This window comes from Danio rerio, chromosome 7 (assembly GCF_052040795.2).
Source record: "Danio rerio strain M-AB ecotype USA chromosome 7, GRCz13ab, whole genome shotgun sequence".
NCBI classification, from domain to species: Eukaryota; Metazoa; Chordata; class Actinopteri; order Cypriniformes; family Danionidae; genus Danio; species Danio rerio.
In genome coordinates this window covers 38,388,946-38,407,657 of record NC_141027.1, presented here as the reverse complement: position 1 = coordinate 38,407,657, position 18,712 = coordinate 38,388,946, and the positions used below count along the sequence as shown (strand labels likewise).

Below are 18,712 nucleotides of genomic sequence, written 5' to 3'. Positions count from 1 at the left end.
TTAGGGCATTAATGTGCTGTAGTAAACTAAACAATTTTAAATGACTATATACAATCCAAAGAGTGTTTGTCATGAACTGTAGTCTTCATTCTTTGTATGTTTTGTGTCTGGTTTAGACGATAAACGTCTTGACGAGTGATGGCTATCGGTTGTTTGATGCGGTCATATTTGGGACATTTCTGCTGTGTGTTCCAGTACTGCTGATCATCTGTATCATATATGCCTGCTTTATTCTTGGATACACAGCACTTATTGGAATTCTAGTGTATTTGATCTTCCTTCCAATACAGGTATGCAGCCTTCTTTTGTGTTGTGTTATGTGCTTTGAAATCTTTATTTAAAATTAAATGGTATCAGTTATATTTTGTTATTTGTGCATATATATATATATATATATATATATATATATGTGTGTGTGTTGTAGTTCTCTATCGCCAGGCTGATCGGTGTGTTCAGAAGGCGGGCTGTATCTGTGACAGATAAACGAGTTCGCACCATGAATGAGGTTCTGACTTGCATCAAGCTCATTAAGATGTATGCATGGGAGGAGTCTTTTGAGAAGTCAATCACAGGTGGTCCATCTGTCCACTCTTGTTATTTTCATCCATTCTCTCCTTTTTCTCAACAATTCTTTAATTGCTTTTTCACATCTAGACATCAGGAAAAACGAGAAGCTGCTATTACAAAAGGCTGGTTATGTTCAGAGTTTAAACTCTTCTTTAACGACGATAGTTCCCACGCTAGCGACCATCGTCACCTTCATCGTCCACACATCACTGAAACTGCCACTTCTACCTTCTACTGTAAGTGCATGAAACAAAGCAGAAATATGTCTGTAATATACTATATGAGCAGCATTGCTGTTTAAAAGTTTGGGCTTGGAGTATAACAAAGAACATTATGGTTATTTTATATTTATTCTTTTTAAAAATCATATAAAAATGTTGTTCGATGGTACATTGTATTGATCCAATGAATCGGGGAAAATGTGCATCACAGTGTCTGCAAAATTATTATTATTTTTGATTATTATTAACTATAAAAGGTGATTATTAATTAACTATACCGTTTAGTGATTTCTAAAAAAACGAGAAAAACTGGAGTAATGGGTGCTGATACTGAATTTTGAATTAAAGTTTAAAACTGTAACAGGTTAATACTGTAGTATTTCACAAAATAACATTTGTAATGTATTTTTGATTAAATACATGATGCTTTGATGAATGTTCTGATTTAAAAGCAGTGTAATTATGAATACTACAAACTTTATTATTGAAACATTGGACTCTTTATTATATTTTATTTAATAGAATGTTTCTGTTTATAGTATTTTTAAAAATAGGACGCAAAAAAGGTACAGTTAACTTGTTAATTTGATGACCCACATTTTTTCTAAACCTTTATTATTTTCTTTCTTCTGCTGAAAACATAAGAAGATATTTTGAATATGTTGACATGTTTCATAATTTTTTTTAAGAAGTGTTTTTTTTTTATTACATTTTTTAGTCTCTGAAATTCAGTGATTAACATCCATATATCTTCATTTGTTCAACAGAAGAAACAAAGAAGTTAAGTGTGAGTTAATGGCTGAATCCTAGTACAATTTTTATGTTGTTCTCACGATAACTTCCCTTTGTCTCGCTCCCTCGGATGTACGTCATTGATTACATTACACAATAGTCCACTATTGGCAAAACACCTGAATGGTTTTAAATGGAGTGGCCTAAACCCTTAAGCTAATGGGAACCACACTGTTTTAATGTCGCAATTGCATTGCATTCTGGAACATACATATATATATATAGTGCTGGAGTGGACATATGAAGCCGACTCGCTTCCTCTCTCAAAATTGAGGGATCGAGGGTGTGTCCATGTAAGCTTTCCTCGTTCACTTAATAAAGTGGAATGCACTTTAAAATGGCTGCTAGGATCCCCTGAGAAAACAAGTGAAGGGAAGTCTGTAAGTGCATGTCTAAAAGTGGAGTGGAAAGCACCCAGTAATGGCAGAATATTTTGGATTTACACTCCATTTAACTGACTGAACATGTTTAACTCCTTACAATGAAACATGCAAATGTATATGATGTGCTTGAAAGGTTCAAGGAAGAGATGAGTTTTCCCTAACCATTTGATAATTTCTCAACAGGCCTACACTATCATCGCTGTATTTAACTGCATGAGGATGTCAATGGGCTTGTTGCCATTCTCTGTTAAAGCTGTGGCTGAGGCTAAAGTGGCTCTAACTAGACTCAAGGTTGTACTCATTCACATTTTTCTCTGCTTATCTAAAACTTACATTTATATCACATTATTGTCTAAAAAAATAATTGATTTGTAAATTGGGCCGCCACTATCTGCTCTAATCAAGCCTAGTTTAAAATGAATTGAGGGAAAAAAATAAAAGTTAATCATCAGAATGACTCATAAAGATATGTGTTGGTAATGTATGCAGTGTATTTTACACATGCCGCGACTGATGTTAATCATATCTTTTACACACTGAATAGACATTGTCAGTACAGTGTAAATAACAGCACGTAAATGTTTGCATCACTACAGAGGATCATGCTGGTTCAGAACCCCAAAGGTTATCTTACTCAGGATAAAAATATGGATTTGGCACTGGTCATGGAAAAGGCCACATTCTCCTGGAGTCCAACAGATGACAAAAACACCAGCCAGATGCCTGAAAACCCCTCTCAAAATGGCAAACACAAGGCAGAGTCTCAACCGTCACTCAGAAACATCAGCTTGACTCTTTCAAAGGTGGGATGTGATATATATATATATATATATATATATATATATATATATATATATATATATATATATATATATATATATATATATATATATATATATATATATTATTTTTTTTTTTTTTTTTAAAGGTGTGCTTCTATAACAGACACTAATGGATGGCTTTTTTCATTTATAGGGAAGTTTGCTTGGGGTGTGTGGAAATGTCGGAAGTGGAAAAACCTCTCTGATATCAAGTATTCTCGAGCAGGTGGGATGCTTCTGTCTTTTCTAACTTACAGTGAAAAGTTTCATTTTTGATGTGATGAGATTTAACTGACAGTCCTATGATTTCTCTCCTAAGATGCATCTTCTGAGTGGATCTGTATCAGCAAATGGAACATTAGCATACGTTTCCCAACAAGCCTGGATATTCCATGGGACTGTACGAGACAATATCCTTATGGGAGAACCATTTGATGAAGCCAGGTAAAACACCAATGGTCAAGCTGAGTATAGAATGCAGTCAACACTTCAGTGTTTGTTTTTCGATACTTCTCAAGGGAGTTCACTTGTGCACAGTAAAGGAGTTGCAAAGCTTACATATAAAAGCAGGCAGTGTGCGGTTGCCAGAACTTTACTTATAAAATCACGCATCTACATTTGAAACTAATCTTCGATACTGTATTTGAGGCCAAATGCTAACACCAGGTCACGTATAAGTATCTTTATTGGCCAGAAGAGAGCATCATGTAGAACACAGGATGACTTGGAGTGATAAACACAGCACTAAACTGAACAGCAAAAAAAGGGGTCATGTCTTAGAGCAATGAAATTACTCATGACTGCAGCTTTTAAACTTATAAAATTGTGGGTTTTCAGCCACAGTAAATCTTTATGTTCTGACTGACTGACCTACATTAACAGGGTTTCTGCAGGTTTCAGCAAGACCATTTTTAAGACCATTATATATATATATTAAAAATTCAGACTAATACAGGACTAAACGCTAAGGTTTTTTTCTAATAGCCAGTAGAAAAGGTTTTTAGTTGCCCCATTAAAATTAAAATTTTGTCATTTTTTTTAGCCACATTTTATATAATTTGTCAAAAAGCAAACTCTAGTAATATACATTTGTTATATACTTTTTTCAGCATAACTTTTGTTTAAGTAAACTTTGTTAAACTTTTTTTTAATGGATTGTTGATTGTAATAATCAGGTAACTTTACATGGACAAATAAAAATTAAGACCTCTTTAAAAATATTTAACACCTACAACACCAAATTACAAGGTCTAATATTTAGTTTTTGAAATTTAAGTCATTTTAAGACCCAGTGGACACCTGATGAAAGATAAAACGTTCTTGAAAAAAATAGTGGTTTAAAGATCAAAACTCATATTGTTAGCATCATATATAAAAGCTATTTGAAGATACTTACAGCAGGAATGGTAAAAACACACTACACACTGGCCAAGCAAATAAATAAATGATAGAATTGTAAAAAAAAACTAAAGAAATAACAATTTCCTTGTTATTCCTGCGCAATGATGTTTTATCTATGGAAATCACAGTCTCTCCTACATATGCAAATAAACAAGGAAAAAACATGTGCACAAAAAAAGTGCACACTATCAGCAGCACTGCTAACTGAAAAGATAGAGCACATTTCTTGGTAGAGAGGTGGTATATGGCTCATTTGCTTAATCTTAGCATTAAAATTTTAGTCTATTAAAAGCATTAGTCTGCTTTTAATAGCTCTAAAGTAAGACTTTGTAATTAGTAGGTTAAAAAGTCATACACACAAGATGATTATATAAACAAATCCTTACCAACGTCTTGATTTAAATAATCTAATAATGCCAGGAACAAAACAGTAAAGACTAGTCAGTAACCCTTCACTTTGAAATATACTGACAATTTCTTGTGACAAGAAGACACTTTATTATGTATCTTATATTGTTTATGACTGGTTTTATGGGATGGGTCATTTTCTGGCTGTGGTTACAGTCTCAACTGCTTTTAAATTTATGTAATGTTGTTAAACATTGATCTTTTGTACTTGCTGTATACTAAAACACTCTGGTATGTGCTTGTTGTATTTTAGATATGCCAGTGTTATTAACGCTTGCTGTCTAAAGCCTGATCTGGCTATACTTCCATATGGAGACCAGACAGAGGTGTGTTAGATTATTTTCCAATAGATATATTTTAAAGGTCTAGTTATGTAGCAAATAGAAATAATATATCCTGTGTGTGTGTGTGTGTGTGTCTGTCAAGATTGGAGAGCGAGGTATTAATCTTTCAGGTGGTCAGAAGCAAAGGGTCAGTTTGGCCAGGGCAGTGTATTCTAACAGAGACATCTTCCTTTTGGATGATCCTCTGTCTGCTGTCGATGCACATGTTGGGAAGCATATATTTGAAGAATGCATCAAGAAAGAATTGAAAGGCAAATCAGTGATCCTGGTCACTCATCAGCTGCAGGTAATTCAATTGAATATGCTTTGTTTCAGTTTGTTTCAAGCTGTTTGTAGAGTAAATATTTGCTCAAACCAAATACAGACATGTAGTTTTTAAAACCCTGAAAATGACAGGGAACTTAAAAAAAAAGCTTAAAAGTAATTATTTTCTTAAAAAAGGGCATTAAAATTTTTTCTTAAACTTATGATATGAAATCGAGATTTTTTGGGATTGATATTTCACCAATGATTAAGAGGATTTAGTTGCATGCATGAGAAGTTAATATAAAACCACCATTCTAGAGGAATAAAATTGCACATAAATGTGTGGAAAGTCTTATATTGACAAGAAGTAAACAGTAATGAATAATTATTATTGCCATAACACATTTAATGCATAACCATCTTAGACTGAGAAAAGACCGACCTAAGTTTGTGTATCTTGTCTACAAGATTCACTATCAGAGAAATGACAAACACAAACCTTTAATCGATTTCTGTCACACAGCATGTTTTACTAGCTGTCAGTCAGCGTGACTCAGCATAGCCTTTTAATGTGCAATTCTACATGCCATAAAGTTGCTAAAACAGTAGCTTTTTATCAGTGATCAACAGTTTTTGTGTGTCCTTTTTGCCGTGTTGTTTTTTTAGTATTTGGAGTTTTGTGATGAAGTCATGCTGTTGGATAATGGGGAGATAAAGGAGGCTGGAACTCACAGTGATTTGATGAAAACTAAAGGCCGCTACTCTCAGCTTATTACCAATGTGCATCTGGAACAGAATAACGTAACCAATCTTACTTACTTTACAAATGAAATAAGCCATTAAAATAATGCAACTTATCTGCTCTTATTTGTTTTTTAGTAGTGTGTCATTGAATTTCTTCTTCATTTTCCCTTTTGGGTCTCACAGGAAAGAGCTGATTCCAAACCACAAACTGAACACAATGATTCTGAACAGACCAATCCAGATGAGCCCAAAGCCAATGGAATTGAAAACCCAGGTTAGAATATAAACGTGTTATTACCAAAAGGACAATAAACTATGGTTGTTAATCACTTATTGTTGCCTGTCTCATGCTAAAATACTGCATGTGCTTTAAAGTCACTAGAAGCTTCATTTTCAATCTGTTTAGGTAAACTGCATCAAAGTACTTATTTTAGGGCATTTTTATTATTAAGTAATAGCAGGGAAACTTGTTTACTGTCCATACATTATATTAAATAGTAATAAATAAATAAACATTTAATTTTGAACATAAACTTGATTGATTTATTCATTTTTTGGTCCCAATTTATGACTACAAGTTTGTTCTGAAATAATTTGCACTTAATCTAATAGCTTAGGAGTTATATTGGACATCTGCAAATTTTAGAGATTTAATTGCAAATCTCTTTTAAATCTGCTAATATTCCTAAATGGACAACAAAACTTTTGCTCAGGTATATTTTTGGCAATAGTCAAAAATATGTAGTATGAGTGAGAGTGATGATGATGATGAATGATTTTAAATGCCATAAATGAATAGATTAAGAAGATGTTCTGTGAAGTTACTTTCTAAATGTCCTGATGTAAATATATTAAAACTTTGTATTGCTAAGCACTTTATATAGACAGCTTTAACGGTTATTTGATCAATATTTAGATTTTTTTGAACCCTCAGATTCCAGATTTTCAAATAGTTGTATCTTGGCCAAATATTACCCTACGCTAACAAACCATAAATCAATAGAGATGAACAAAACATAAATCGGATATAAAATGTTAAAACATTAAGAAACTATGATTATAGTTATATAATGTGTAATAATTATAATAATAATAATAATAATAATAATACATAATATTATATAGTTATAATTACTTTTATAATATTTATGTTTTGTGGTCTAAGGGCAAAAGGAAAAAGCACTTTGTTCACCTTTGGTAATCTTTATCATTTCCCTTTAGCGTTTGATATGTCTGATGAGAAACCTGCAACAAACGAAACACCCAAAGACTCTTCAGAAACAAAAGGTAGATTTAGACACAATATCCTCTTCACAATATATAATCACAATATAATCAAGAAAATGTCCACTATATTCATACAAACGTGACTCACACAACACTGTGTATGTTTGTTTTAGGGAAAAAGGATCAATTAGTGACACGAGAAGTGGCCCAAGAAGGTTCAGTTACGTGGAGGACTTACCATCAATACTGCCAAGCAGCTGGAGGTTTCTCTTATTATTTCTTCACTCTCCATATGTGTCTCTCTGCTCATTGCAAATGACATAACACAGTTTTTAAATCTTGATGTGTCTATATTTCTATAGGCTATATACTGTTGTTTCTTGTTGTCCTTCTCTTCACGCTTCTTGTGGGATCGACTGCTTTCAGCAACTGGTGGCTCAGCTACTGGTTGGACCAGGGATCAGGGGTAAGCACACACACACAGAAGCACATACAGACACATAACAAATCTGGTTTGCTATCCCTATGGGGACTTTCTTGGCCAGAATGATTTTAACACTGTACAAAATATTTAACCTGTCCCCTTACCTCAACCCTATCCTTACCTCATCCCTGATAGTGAACATTCTGTCTTTTGTTTTTACATTTTTAATTTGAGCGATGTTGAGGGCGTACGTAAAAAGTGCTGATTGGCCATTGTGTTCACATGCTCAACAGAAATTACTGTGATTGGCCAGAAGGTCATCAGTTCACTGCTTTTCAAGGAGTGCAAACACAGATACAAGGACACTGGAGCGTTTCAAAGCCATGAAGATCAGTCGTTTCATCAGTGAATCGCTCGTATGTCAGCTCATAGACAGATCAGCTGATTGATGCTGCTTTGAAACGCTCCAGCGTCACTGTATCTGTGTTTGCACTCTGTAAACAGCAGTAAATAATGGTAAATCAATGACCATCACATCCAATCATGGTCATTTCTGTTAAGCACGCAATGGCCAATCAGCTGTGCTCAAGTATGCCCTCAACATCGCTCAAATGTAAGCGGGAAATGGACTTTTAAAAATGTCAGTATCGATTGGTACCGAAGTCGATACTTATTACAATTCTACCCATGGGACCTCAGTTTATGTCCCATTGGTGACATGAGTCTCCATGAGTATGTGCACATTCATGTTTAGTCTCCTCTAGGATATAAAAACAAGGTCACACACATGCACACACTTGAGACTCATTCAAGACCTCATCATCTTATCATTAAATCACTTTTCTCTGTTTGTGTTCTTGAAGAACAATTCCAGCTCTAATGCAACATCAAACAGCGGTAATATCTCTGAGAATCCGGACCTGTCGTTCTACCAAATGGTTTATGGTGTTATTATCATTGCCATGATCGTGCTGAGTATTCTCAAGGGCTACACCTTCACTAAAGTCACTCTGCGTTCCTCTTCCAAACTCCATGACACCATGTTCAAACGGGTAAGACAAACAGATAAACGATAATTTAATCTTTACTGTCTCTTATTTATTGATAGATGCATTATTGTCTTGTTCAAGATTCCACAGTTTGCTTGTGTTTGTAAATTGTGTGTGAGGCAATCAAATGAATTGTATTCAAATAATCCAAACTTCCCATCATTATATTCGTAGGCTATAGCATCAATCTTTATTTTGTATTCACTCTCACATCCAGAACATTTCCCCAATATGCATAACGCAGACCTTTATGTCTGCATTTGTCTGAAATCATCATGTAATTTCACAGAATTTATTAATTCACACCTTGATAGGGGAGCTATACGCTACTGATAGTGAAAGCTTGTTGTAGTGTGAGAAGGGAGGGAGGGCTTTGAGAAGGGACAATTATTGCTGAATCATCTCTTTGTGGTTATTTGATATATTAGCAATTATTTGAGATACCAGTTTTAATTGTGCAGTATAAAATTCAGATAAGTCAACCTCATGCCCAGAAATAAATGCTAGTCAATGGTTAATGTGTAATAGTCAAACAACTTCTCAATATTTACTGTTAACATAATCAAAGATTATTAGTCTGTATATTTCGCTCACAGTTAATGATACAGGATGCGGAGAGAATTATTGTATTACTCTGAAAACCGAATGTACAGTACATCAGTGTTTTTATTTTATTTAGCTCAAGAAAAGAAAAAAGTAGTGAAGGATTACACATTTCTTTAAATATATAAATTAAAATACATTGTAAAATGCATTCTGAGTGATCAGGTTTGACTGCCTATGTGTAAGAGACAGTATCATTTATCCAAAGTAATGCAAAAGATCAGTGCTAGGCACATCAGGTTTTACTGCCTATGTGTGAAATACAATATCATGTCTCCAAAGTAATGCATATTGTCAGTTTCATACTTAATACTTGATATAGTTCCATACTTAATACTTCTAGGCAAGACCCTAAAACAAGAATTTTGGACTAAACCTATAATGGCAGTTTCTGTTTGTAATAATAAGCACTGCTCACTAAATTAAATGCCAGCTGCAGTATTAAAGAGATTTTTCGATGAACTCCTCAGCGACAGTGAGTTCTTATTAAGGGATTCTGCTTTGAACATACCTGAATATCCTCCTGGTTTCGGCTCTATTTCTTTAAATTCTCCACAATAGAATCAGTTTGTACTTTTAAGAACTTGTCACAGCAGTACAGAAAGTCACATGGACTTACAGTTGAAATCAGAATTATTAGCCTCCCTAAATTATTAGCCCCCCTGTTTATTTTTTTCCCCTTATTTCTGTTTAGAATTTTTTTCAACACATCTCTAAACATAATAGTTTTAATAACTCATCTCTAATAACTGATTTATTTTATCTTTGCCACCATGACAGTAAATAATATTTGACAAAATATTTTTCTGGACACTTCTATACAGCTTAAAGTGACATTTAAAGGCTAAACTAGGTTAATTTGGTTAACTAGGCTGGTTAGGGTAATTAGGCAAGTTATTTTATAATGATGGTTTGTTCTGTAGATTATCGGAAAAAAAATAGCTCAAAGGGGCTTATAATTTTGTCCCTAAAATGTTTTTAAAAAATTCAAAACTGCTTTTATTCTAGCCGAAATAAAACAAATAGGAATTTCTCCAGAAGAAAAAATATTATCAGACATACTGTGAAAATTTCCTTGCTCTGATTACACATCATTTGGAAAATATTTAAATAAGAAAAAAAAATTTTAAAAAGGAGGCTAATAATTCTGATTTCAACTGTACGTGATATTTACAGATTAATTTTAAAAAGTTGCAAATGTACAATTTGTCCAATTATTTGTTTGACAGTTATCCATCAATTCATTATTTCATTATTTATTTCATAAACCAAGGTTTGCACTTGACATTGGTGGGGACGGGTGAAAAATAAAAAAACCCAGCACAGGCTGTAGATTTTTCAACCAAAATTGGACATGCTACTCTGAGATATTAGGAGAACTGGTAGGGATTATATTTATACTTTTACATTTAGCTGTTTATTCTGCAGTTAGTTTTCAGAGCATATTATTCAGACTATATCAATCTGCTGTAACCATAGACTGTGCGCTAAAGCAGGGTAAACACGAGCATTAACAGCATTATCAAGGTGTACTTGGTCAGTCGCAAACTTTTATGTGAGTTTATGTGATTTACACTTTTCGTTGACAAAAGCTCCTTATGTCCACCTTTTTTTGCTCCGCCATGCTCATTTGTGTGTGTCACAAGCCTTACATACCTATTCTTGTACTGGAAATTCACCTGCAGTTTTGGTGCTGTTACATCTGAATGCAACTACAGCCTCTCAAATGACAGCAGGGAAAGGCACAGCCAATCACAATGTTCGAATGTGTTTGAGGGCAGCGTGACTCAAGGAGAGAATGTGATTTACAGTTTTTCTCAGTCGCTTTGGTGCGTTTCTCACAACACCAGTGCATTTCTCAAAACAATTAGTACAAACTGCAAAACCTAGCTGATAATCTGCAAAAGCGCGTCACATGCTCAAAATGGATAGCTCAATCCTCGAAAGCAAGTATTCATGTCAATCAAAGAGTCAGTATCATCAAAATGAAAAGTCCTGACACCATTGTTTATGAACAAGATAGTCAAATGGCTTTGTCATGTTTTCATTATGAGTTTACTCTGGACATTTTTTCAATGCAAAAAAGTCAGATGTTGGTGGCACTTTCTAAAAATGCTCAAGACAGCACTATATACTATTTGCACAGCCATTTGAAAACTACAGTAAAGTTGGACATCACTGCATTTAGTGAGGTATCTGAGTACAAGACACTGAATATGTATGTTTCACATTTTTACTCTGCATTTGCACTTTACAATCCTAATTTATTCACAGCATTGTGCAAAAGAATAAACACACCCTTAATTTACAACAAACATAAACTTCCTTTGGGTTGAACTGTGCACAACTGTAAACAATAATGCAGTATATATTGGACCTGAACCTGCAACATACACAGGTCTGTAAATCATTCATGAAATTGTTCAATTTTTAAGACATTTTCAGGAAAATAAAGATTTAATTTTTTTAATAAAGTTTGCTTGACCGATTTTGACATCAAGTTCAACATTTTTGTATGTAATGACTGAAGTAATGAAATGAGGACTGTTAGTTTTATATGAAATGACTATTCAGCATTTACAGGTTTAGTTCATTATGACTGACATGACATAAGCACATGATAATGTTATAAATAGCAGAGAGTTAAATAAAAGCAATTGATGCATGTCCAAAAGCATTTGCAATTTGATAAAAGGAATGAGAAACTGCTACTAGGATGTGCATAAATGACTAATTGTTTTGAGAAATGCGCAGAAATTTTTTAAAGTGAATTAAATTATTGGTGGGGTAATTTCAATATCTGTGAATATCCGTCCATGCTAAATCTATGCCCCTGGTCAAAGTTCTGCTACTTGTTTTAAATTGTGAAACAGAAACTGGCAATGTGTTATTAATGCTATTATTAGCATATTAATGAAATATTAGATTAAATTAGATTAGATTAGAGTTTCATTACTGTATTTATTTATTAACAAAAAACTATATTTTTTGTTTTAAGTATTGATTGCTTATAATAGCTCCATTGGAAGTGATTTAAATCCTCCTTGTGGCAAAAAAAATACTTTTTAATTAGAATGATCAAGAGTAGACTCATTAATGGAGAATGTAAGCTTTGAACTATTATTTGTTCGGTAAAATGAGAAGCGCAGCATTTTTATACCATGTGACTGTACTTTTAATCAGATCCTTGGCAGCCCAATGAGTTTTTTTGACACAACTCCAACTGGCCGCCTGGTGAACCGCTTCAGCAAAGACCAAGATGAAGTGGATGCAGTTTTGCCGTTCAACATGGAGAACTTTCTGCAGTTCTGTCTGATTGTTACGTTCACTCTTCTCACCATCTGCATAGTCTTCCCATTCCTTCTGATCGCCGTGGTCATTCTCGGACTCATCTTCGCCACAATCCTATAGTGAGACACAGTCAATCTACCTTAACATCATGAGAATTATTACTGTTTTTTAAATATCCAGATGTTAAATATTACAATCCATCAAGTAGGAATACGCTTTAAAACCATGAAATGTATAAACCGTTTGTTTTCTTTATGTCCTAGTGTTTTCCAAAGAAGCATCCGTCATATGAAGAGAATGGAGAATGTGAGTCGTTCCCCTTGGATTTCTCTCACCACCTCTACCATACAGGGGCTCAGCACCATCCATGCCTACGACAAAAGGCAACAGTACATTGAACGGTAAGATACTGATTTTGATTTATGACAATGAGTTCATATTAGAGGTTCATCTTTCATTTTCCTTGGCTTAATCCCTAATTCAGGGGTGGCCAACCCTGTTCCTGTAGAGCCACCTTCCTGCAGATTTCAGTTGCAACCCATATCAAACACACCTGCCTTAATTATCTCATGGTGTTCAGGTCCTGATTAATTGATTCAGGTGTGTTTGATATGGGTAGCACCTGAAATCTGCAGGAAGGTGGCTCTCCAGGAACAGGGTTGGCCACCCCTGCCCTAATTTATCAAGGGTTGCCACAGTGGAATTAACCACCAACTATTCCGGCATAAGTTTTACACACATACATTCTCACATTCACACACTCTCTCAAATACTACGACCAATTTAGTTTATTCAGTTCACCTATACCGCATGTCTTTTGATTGTGGAGGAAACTAGAGCACCTGGAGGAAACCCACGTGAACATGGAGAGAATATGCAAACTCCACACAGAACTGGCCCAATAGAGAGTGGAACCAGCCACCTTTTTGCTGTGGGGTGACAGTGCTAACCACTGAGCCACCATGTCGCCTAATATTAAAAATTATTTTAGAAAAATAAAACACCATTATTATGATCCTCGTGAATCATTTCCCAGAAATCCAGCATGCAAAAACAATGAGACAGAGAGTGTTAACTTTTAGACCAGCAGCTTGATTACAAACAGGATATTGCTTTTATGTAACAGATCAATAAAGAAGTTAGTAATGAAACTGAAATTTTATTGCTAAAAGTTTTAGATATGATATTGCCTGTTGCTATCAAAAGTCAAAACAGAATTATCTATTGCATGGAATCTTCCTAAATGAACCCATGGCTATGTTTGAAAGCTTAGGCAGCTGACTTGTTTTCAATGTTTGCACATGATTTTGGACAGATATCTGAGGCAGCAAAATGGTTTAATGATCTACAAAAAAGATAGAGAGCTTCAGCGATCAATCGCATGCAAAGTGGAAAGGAATGACCAAAATAAATAACAAAATTTCACCACCAACTGCAAATTTCAGACAACTGCCACATTTTTATATATGTTCAGATGGCACATTTTTATATATTTTAAATTAATATAAAATTTATAAATTTATCATTTGAATTTGTATAATGCTTGTACAGCAGGGTTGGAAAATAACAGGGGCTTTACGCTAAATGGCACCAAAATGAACAAATCTTGTACATCTAAATTAAATAAGTATGGCTGTCACCATTGAAGTCAAATGTGAAAGTGAATGGATTTTATGGTATTACAGTTGGTTTTTGTGTACATTTTAGTGTTTTTGCAGCACTGAGTATTACATAAAACCAATCACATGCATTCATGTATGTGCCAAGCAGAGATGTTAAGTCATTATATCATGAGTTACTTATTTAATTTCATGGGCATACAAGTTTTATCTTTGTAGCCCAGAGGTGTTCACATTTGGTCCTGCAGGGCCAGTGTCCTGCAAAGTGTTACTCCAACTAGCCAAAACAAACCTACGTGACTAGTAATACCTTAATCAGCTGGAACATGTTTATTTGGAGTTGGAGTTAACATTTCAGGACAGTGGCCCTCTAGGACAGAGTAGCCAGACTGTTTCTCCAAACATTTTTCATGTATTCTTATAATCAAAATAGTCATTGTTAAAATATCAACAGCGATAACCAACAATAAAAGTCCTGTCATAATAATGCAACTCTCGTCGTTAGTAAGTTCCTGTTTTATAATTTACTATTTTAAACCAGGCAACACAGTGGCTCAGTGGTTAGCACTGACACCTCACAGCAAGAAGGTTGCTGGTTCGAGTCATTTGTGTGACATTTCTGTGTGGAGTTTGCATGTTCTCCCCTGGTTTACATGGGTTTCCTCCGTGTGCTCTGGTTTCCCCCACAGTCCAAAGACATGCGCTATAGGTGAATTGAATAAGCTAAATTGGCCATAGTGTGAATGAGTGTGTATGGATGTTTCCCAGTGTTGGGTTACAGGTGGAAGGGCACCAGCTGTGTAAAACATATGCTGGACAAGTTGGCTGTTGATTCTGCTGTGGCGACCCCTGATGAACTAAGGAACGGAACTAAGCCGAAGGAAAATAAATGAATGAATAAACTTCAAACCATTTTGGCAGATGCAATAAATAACATAATTATAAAAAAAGACCGTATGAAGGTAAAATCAAATTTGATCAAAAAATATTTTGAAATAAATATGTTTGACCCTTCCCCCAGTATTAAGAGTCAGTGCAATTATTGACAGCAACTTATTGCCACCTACTGGTATAATTGTGGTTCTCGCAGAAGGACACACTTGCTAAAGACTCAGTGCTTTTTGACTTCTATATACTGAAATAAAATTTAGCTCATATGAATATAGATTTTAAGTGAATTCAGTGCTTAATTGAGTACTCAGAGGGAAACATCATGGAAGTAAACTTCAAATGCTGCTCCAAAAGGGATCAAATACTTTTAGGACCAAAGGTTGAACCATCTTTTTTGTGGGCTTGTTAGGATATAAAGATTTTATTTTATTTTCTAAGTGCACACTGACAATGTTGGCATGCATATCATTTGGTCACACTTTTCAATAAGGTTCATTAGTTAATGTTAATTAATGCATTTACTAACATGAACAAACAATGAACAAAACATTTACTACTGTATTTGTTCATGTTAGTTTACGTTAGTTAATCAAAATACAGTGGTTCATTGTTAGTTCATGTTAACTCATGGTGCATTAACAAATGTTAACAAGCATGGACTTGGATGTTCATAATGCATTAGTAAATGTTCAATTATGGTTAATAAATGCTGTACATGTGTTGTTCATGATTAGTTCATGTTAGTAAATGCATTAACTAATGAACCTTATTGTAAAGTGTTACCTATTATTTTATAGAATCTAAATGGGTTACATATGTAATTAATGTGACTAGCCAAAACAAAAATGAAGGCAATTTAATATTTTGTACTAGAAGTGCCTTAGATTCTAATGTGTACTAATAGTTGGCTACTAATAATTGGCTACACTTTACAGCAATGTTACAAACAACCGAGGAGTTGAAAGTAATTTGTTGCTTGTCTTTAATCACAGGTTTAAGATGCTGAGTGACAATAACTCCAACCATTTCATGCTGTTTAATGCTGGAACCCGTTGGCTGTCATTCTGGTTGGATGTCCTGTCTGCTACTGTTACTCTAATAGTGTCACTATTTGTTGTGCTCAGCCCCAATGAGACCATAAACCCTTCTCTGAAAGGTCTGGCCTTGTCTTACACCATACAGGTAACTCTCAAACCTACACTCTGACAGTAGGCTAATTAGTGAAAGTTGTCACTGGATCTTCAGGCACTTGATATTATGTGATTCCAGTTGACTGGAATCCTTCAATTTGTGGTGCGATTGTCCACCGAGGTGGAGGCGAAGTTCACCAGCGTAGAGAGACTGCTGGAGTATATTACGGTAAGAGACTTAAACGTCCGGTTTACTCTAGGGTTATCAGGGATTCATGTTCAGTTTAATTAATTTAGAAAATCAAGTGCACAATATAATAGTTTTAATCTGCTTGCTTGTGTGCTGTAGAGTTGTGTTTCAGAGGGTCCACGAAGAGTCAAGGATGCCAACATCCCTGCCGGTTGGCCACAAGAGGGCACCATTACCTTTAAAAACTACAGTATGAGATATAGAGACAACACTCCAATAGTCCTTGATAATCTCAACATAACTATTAGGCCAGGGGAAAAACTCGGCATTGTGGGACGCACTGGCTCTGGTGAGAGATAATCTTATTTTTAAAAAAATGGTTACTGTCCTCATAAAGTGTTATTAATAAAGTTGTGTGTACTCGTGTATGGTTTTCACTGGTTGCCTGTGTCTGTGTGTTTCAGGGAAATCTTCTCTGGGTGTAGCATTGTTTCGTTTGGCAGAGCCGGCTGAGGGCACTATTTTAATAGATGATATGGACATCTGCAAACTGGGGCTCAAAGACCTTCGCAGTCAACTCTCGGTCATACCACAGGATCCTGTACTCTTCATCGGCACCGTCAGGTCATTTCTCACTCTTAAACTTCCACAGTCATTTCATTTTTCTCCTCTTTTACTTATTCTGTACAAATATCATACTGTTTTGATCAATTACTTTTTATACTGAATTGGGCAACTGTAACATGACATCAACAGTGAGTCTGTTGTAAAAACTGTTGTAAAAAAATTTAATAATAATAAATAAATAAGCCAAAAAAGTTTTGTTTGAGTGGGACCTTGCCAAATATTTGCTTTTAATGACCTTACAAGTTGGATTAAACCATACAAATATTAGGAACATGTTATAGTGGGAAAATGAAACCTCTAAACCTTGTTAAGAATTTTAACTGACAACATTTTCTGGCGGCAAATTGTTCATATTTTACTTAGCCAAAAATCCTAGAAAAAACAGCTCACAATAAATAAACTATACTCAGTGACTACAGTATATTACGGTATTAATATTTCATAGTTTCTCTCTTAGATTTGATTTACAGCCATTCTTTTGCACATTTATATGCATATTAAAACACAGAACATACATTTTGCACTCTCATAGCACAACTACACTAATATATTCTTAAAATTGACATTTTTATGAACAATGGGTAAAATTTTAATTTTCATTGGCTATACATATATACAATAGATACACACATTGGCCACTTTATTAGGTACATCTTTTTAATACCGGATTCACAAACTCCCCTTTGCCTTCAGAACTGCCCTAATCCTTCTTGGCATAGATTCAAGAAGGTACTGCAAATATTCCTCAGAGATTTTGGTCTATTGACATGATAGCATCACACAGTTGCTGCAGATTTGTTGGCTGCATATCCATGATGCAAATCTCCAGTTTCACCACATCCCAAAGGTGCTCTATTGGATTGAGATCTTGTGATTGTGGAGGCCATTTAAGTACAGTTAACTCATTGTCATGTTCAAGAAACCAGTCTGAGATGGCTCGCACTTTATGACATGGTGCATTATCCTCCTGAAAGTAGCGATCAGAAGATTGGCACACTGTGGTCATAAAGGGACGGACAATACTCAGGTAGGCTGTGGCATTGACACAATGCTCAGTTGGTACTAATGGGTCCAAAGTGTGCCAAGAAAATATCCCCCACAGCATTACACCACCACTAGCCTGAACTGTTGATACAAGGCAGGATGGTTCCATGCTTTCATGGTGTTGACGCCAAATTCTGACCCTACCATCCAAATGTTGCAACAGAAATCAAGACTCATCAGACCAGGCAACGTTTTTCCAATCTTCTATTGTCCAGTTTTGGTGAGACTGTGCATATTATAGCCTTAGATGACTTCTGAGATGACAGGAGTCAGCAGGAGTGACAGGAGTGGCACCCGGTGTTGGCACCTGCTGCTGTAATCTATTCGAAGGTTCAATGTGTTGAGTGTTCAGAGATGCGCTTCTGCATACCTCGGTTGTAACAAGGGTTTTTTTAATTACCTGTTGCCTTTCTATCAGCTTGAACCAGTCTGGCCATTCTCCTCTGACCTCTGGCATCAACAACGCATTTGCGCCCACAGAACTGCCGCTCACTGGATATTTGCTCTTTTTTGGACTATTTTCTGTAAACCCTAGAGATAATTGTGCATGAAAGTCCCAGTAGATCTACAGTTTCTGAAATACTCAGACCAGCCCTTCTGGCACCAACAACCATGCCAAGTTCAAAGTCACTTAAATCATCTTTCTTCCCCATTCTGATGTTCGGTTTGAACTGCAGCAGATCGTCTTGA

At 35.2% G+C, this 18,712-nt stretch overlaps 1 protein-coding gene and 1 long non-coding RNA gene across 4 annotated transcripts in view; one reads left to right on the top strand and one right to left on the bottom strand.

Annotated features, from left to right (window-relative positions):
* abcc12 (ATP binding cassette subfamily C member 12) overlaps positions 1-18,712 on the top strand; it is a 31,661-nt gene that overhangs the window by 9,592 nt on the left and 3,357 nt on the right. For all 3 annotated transcript variants that reach the window (XM_087261552.1, XM_087261551.1, XM_087261553.1), the window contains exons 8-28: positions 117-290; positions 425-572; positions 655-803; positions 2,147-2,254; positions 2,560-2,766; positions 2,939-3,010; positions 3,104-3,228; positions 4,847-4,919; positions 5,020-5,223; positions 5,850-5,984; positions 6,111-6,201; positions 7,149-7,214; positions 7,328-7,417; positions 7,517-7,620; positions 8,442-8,630; positions 12,414-12,640; positions 12,785-12,922; positions 16,024-16,213; positions 16,301-16,390; positions 16,511-16,700; positions 16,816-16,975. In XM_087261552.1, coding sequence (XP_087117678.1) covers positions 117-290; positions 425-572; positions 655-803; positions 2,147-2,254; positions 2,560-2,766; positions 2,939-3,010; positions 3,104-3,228; positions 4,847-4,919; positions 5,020-5,223; positions 5,850-5,984; positions 6,111-6,201; positions 7,149-7,214; positions 7,328-7,417; positions 7,517-7,620; positions 8,442-8,630; positions 12,414-12,640; positions 12,785-12,922; positions 16,024-16,213; positions 16,301-16,390; positions 16,511-16,700; positions 16,816-16,975 — 2,930 coding nt within the window. The remainder of the gene's footprint in view (positions 1-116; positions 291-424; positions 573-654; positions 804-2,146; positions 2,255-2,559; positions 2,767-2,938; positions 3,011-3,103; positions 3,229-4,846; positions 4,920-5,019; positions 5,224-5,849; positions 5,985-6,110; positions 6,202-7,148; positions 7,215-7,327; positions 7,418-7,516; positions 7,621-8,441; positions 8,631-12,413; positions 12,641-12,784; positions 12,923-16,023; positions 16,214-16,300; positions 16,391-16,510; positions 16,701-16,815; positions 16,976-18,712) is intronic.
* On the bottom strand, positions 8,663-12,635 carry LOC141375409 (uncharacterized). Its single transcript, XR_015495979.1, has 3 exons — positions 11,962-12,635; positions 10,389-11,046; positions 8,663-10,197 (listed from the first exon to the last, which is right to left on the bottom strand). It is a non-coding gene; the product is annotated as an uncharacterized LOC141375409 (long non-coding RNA).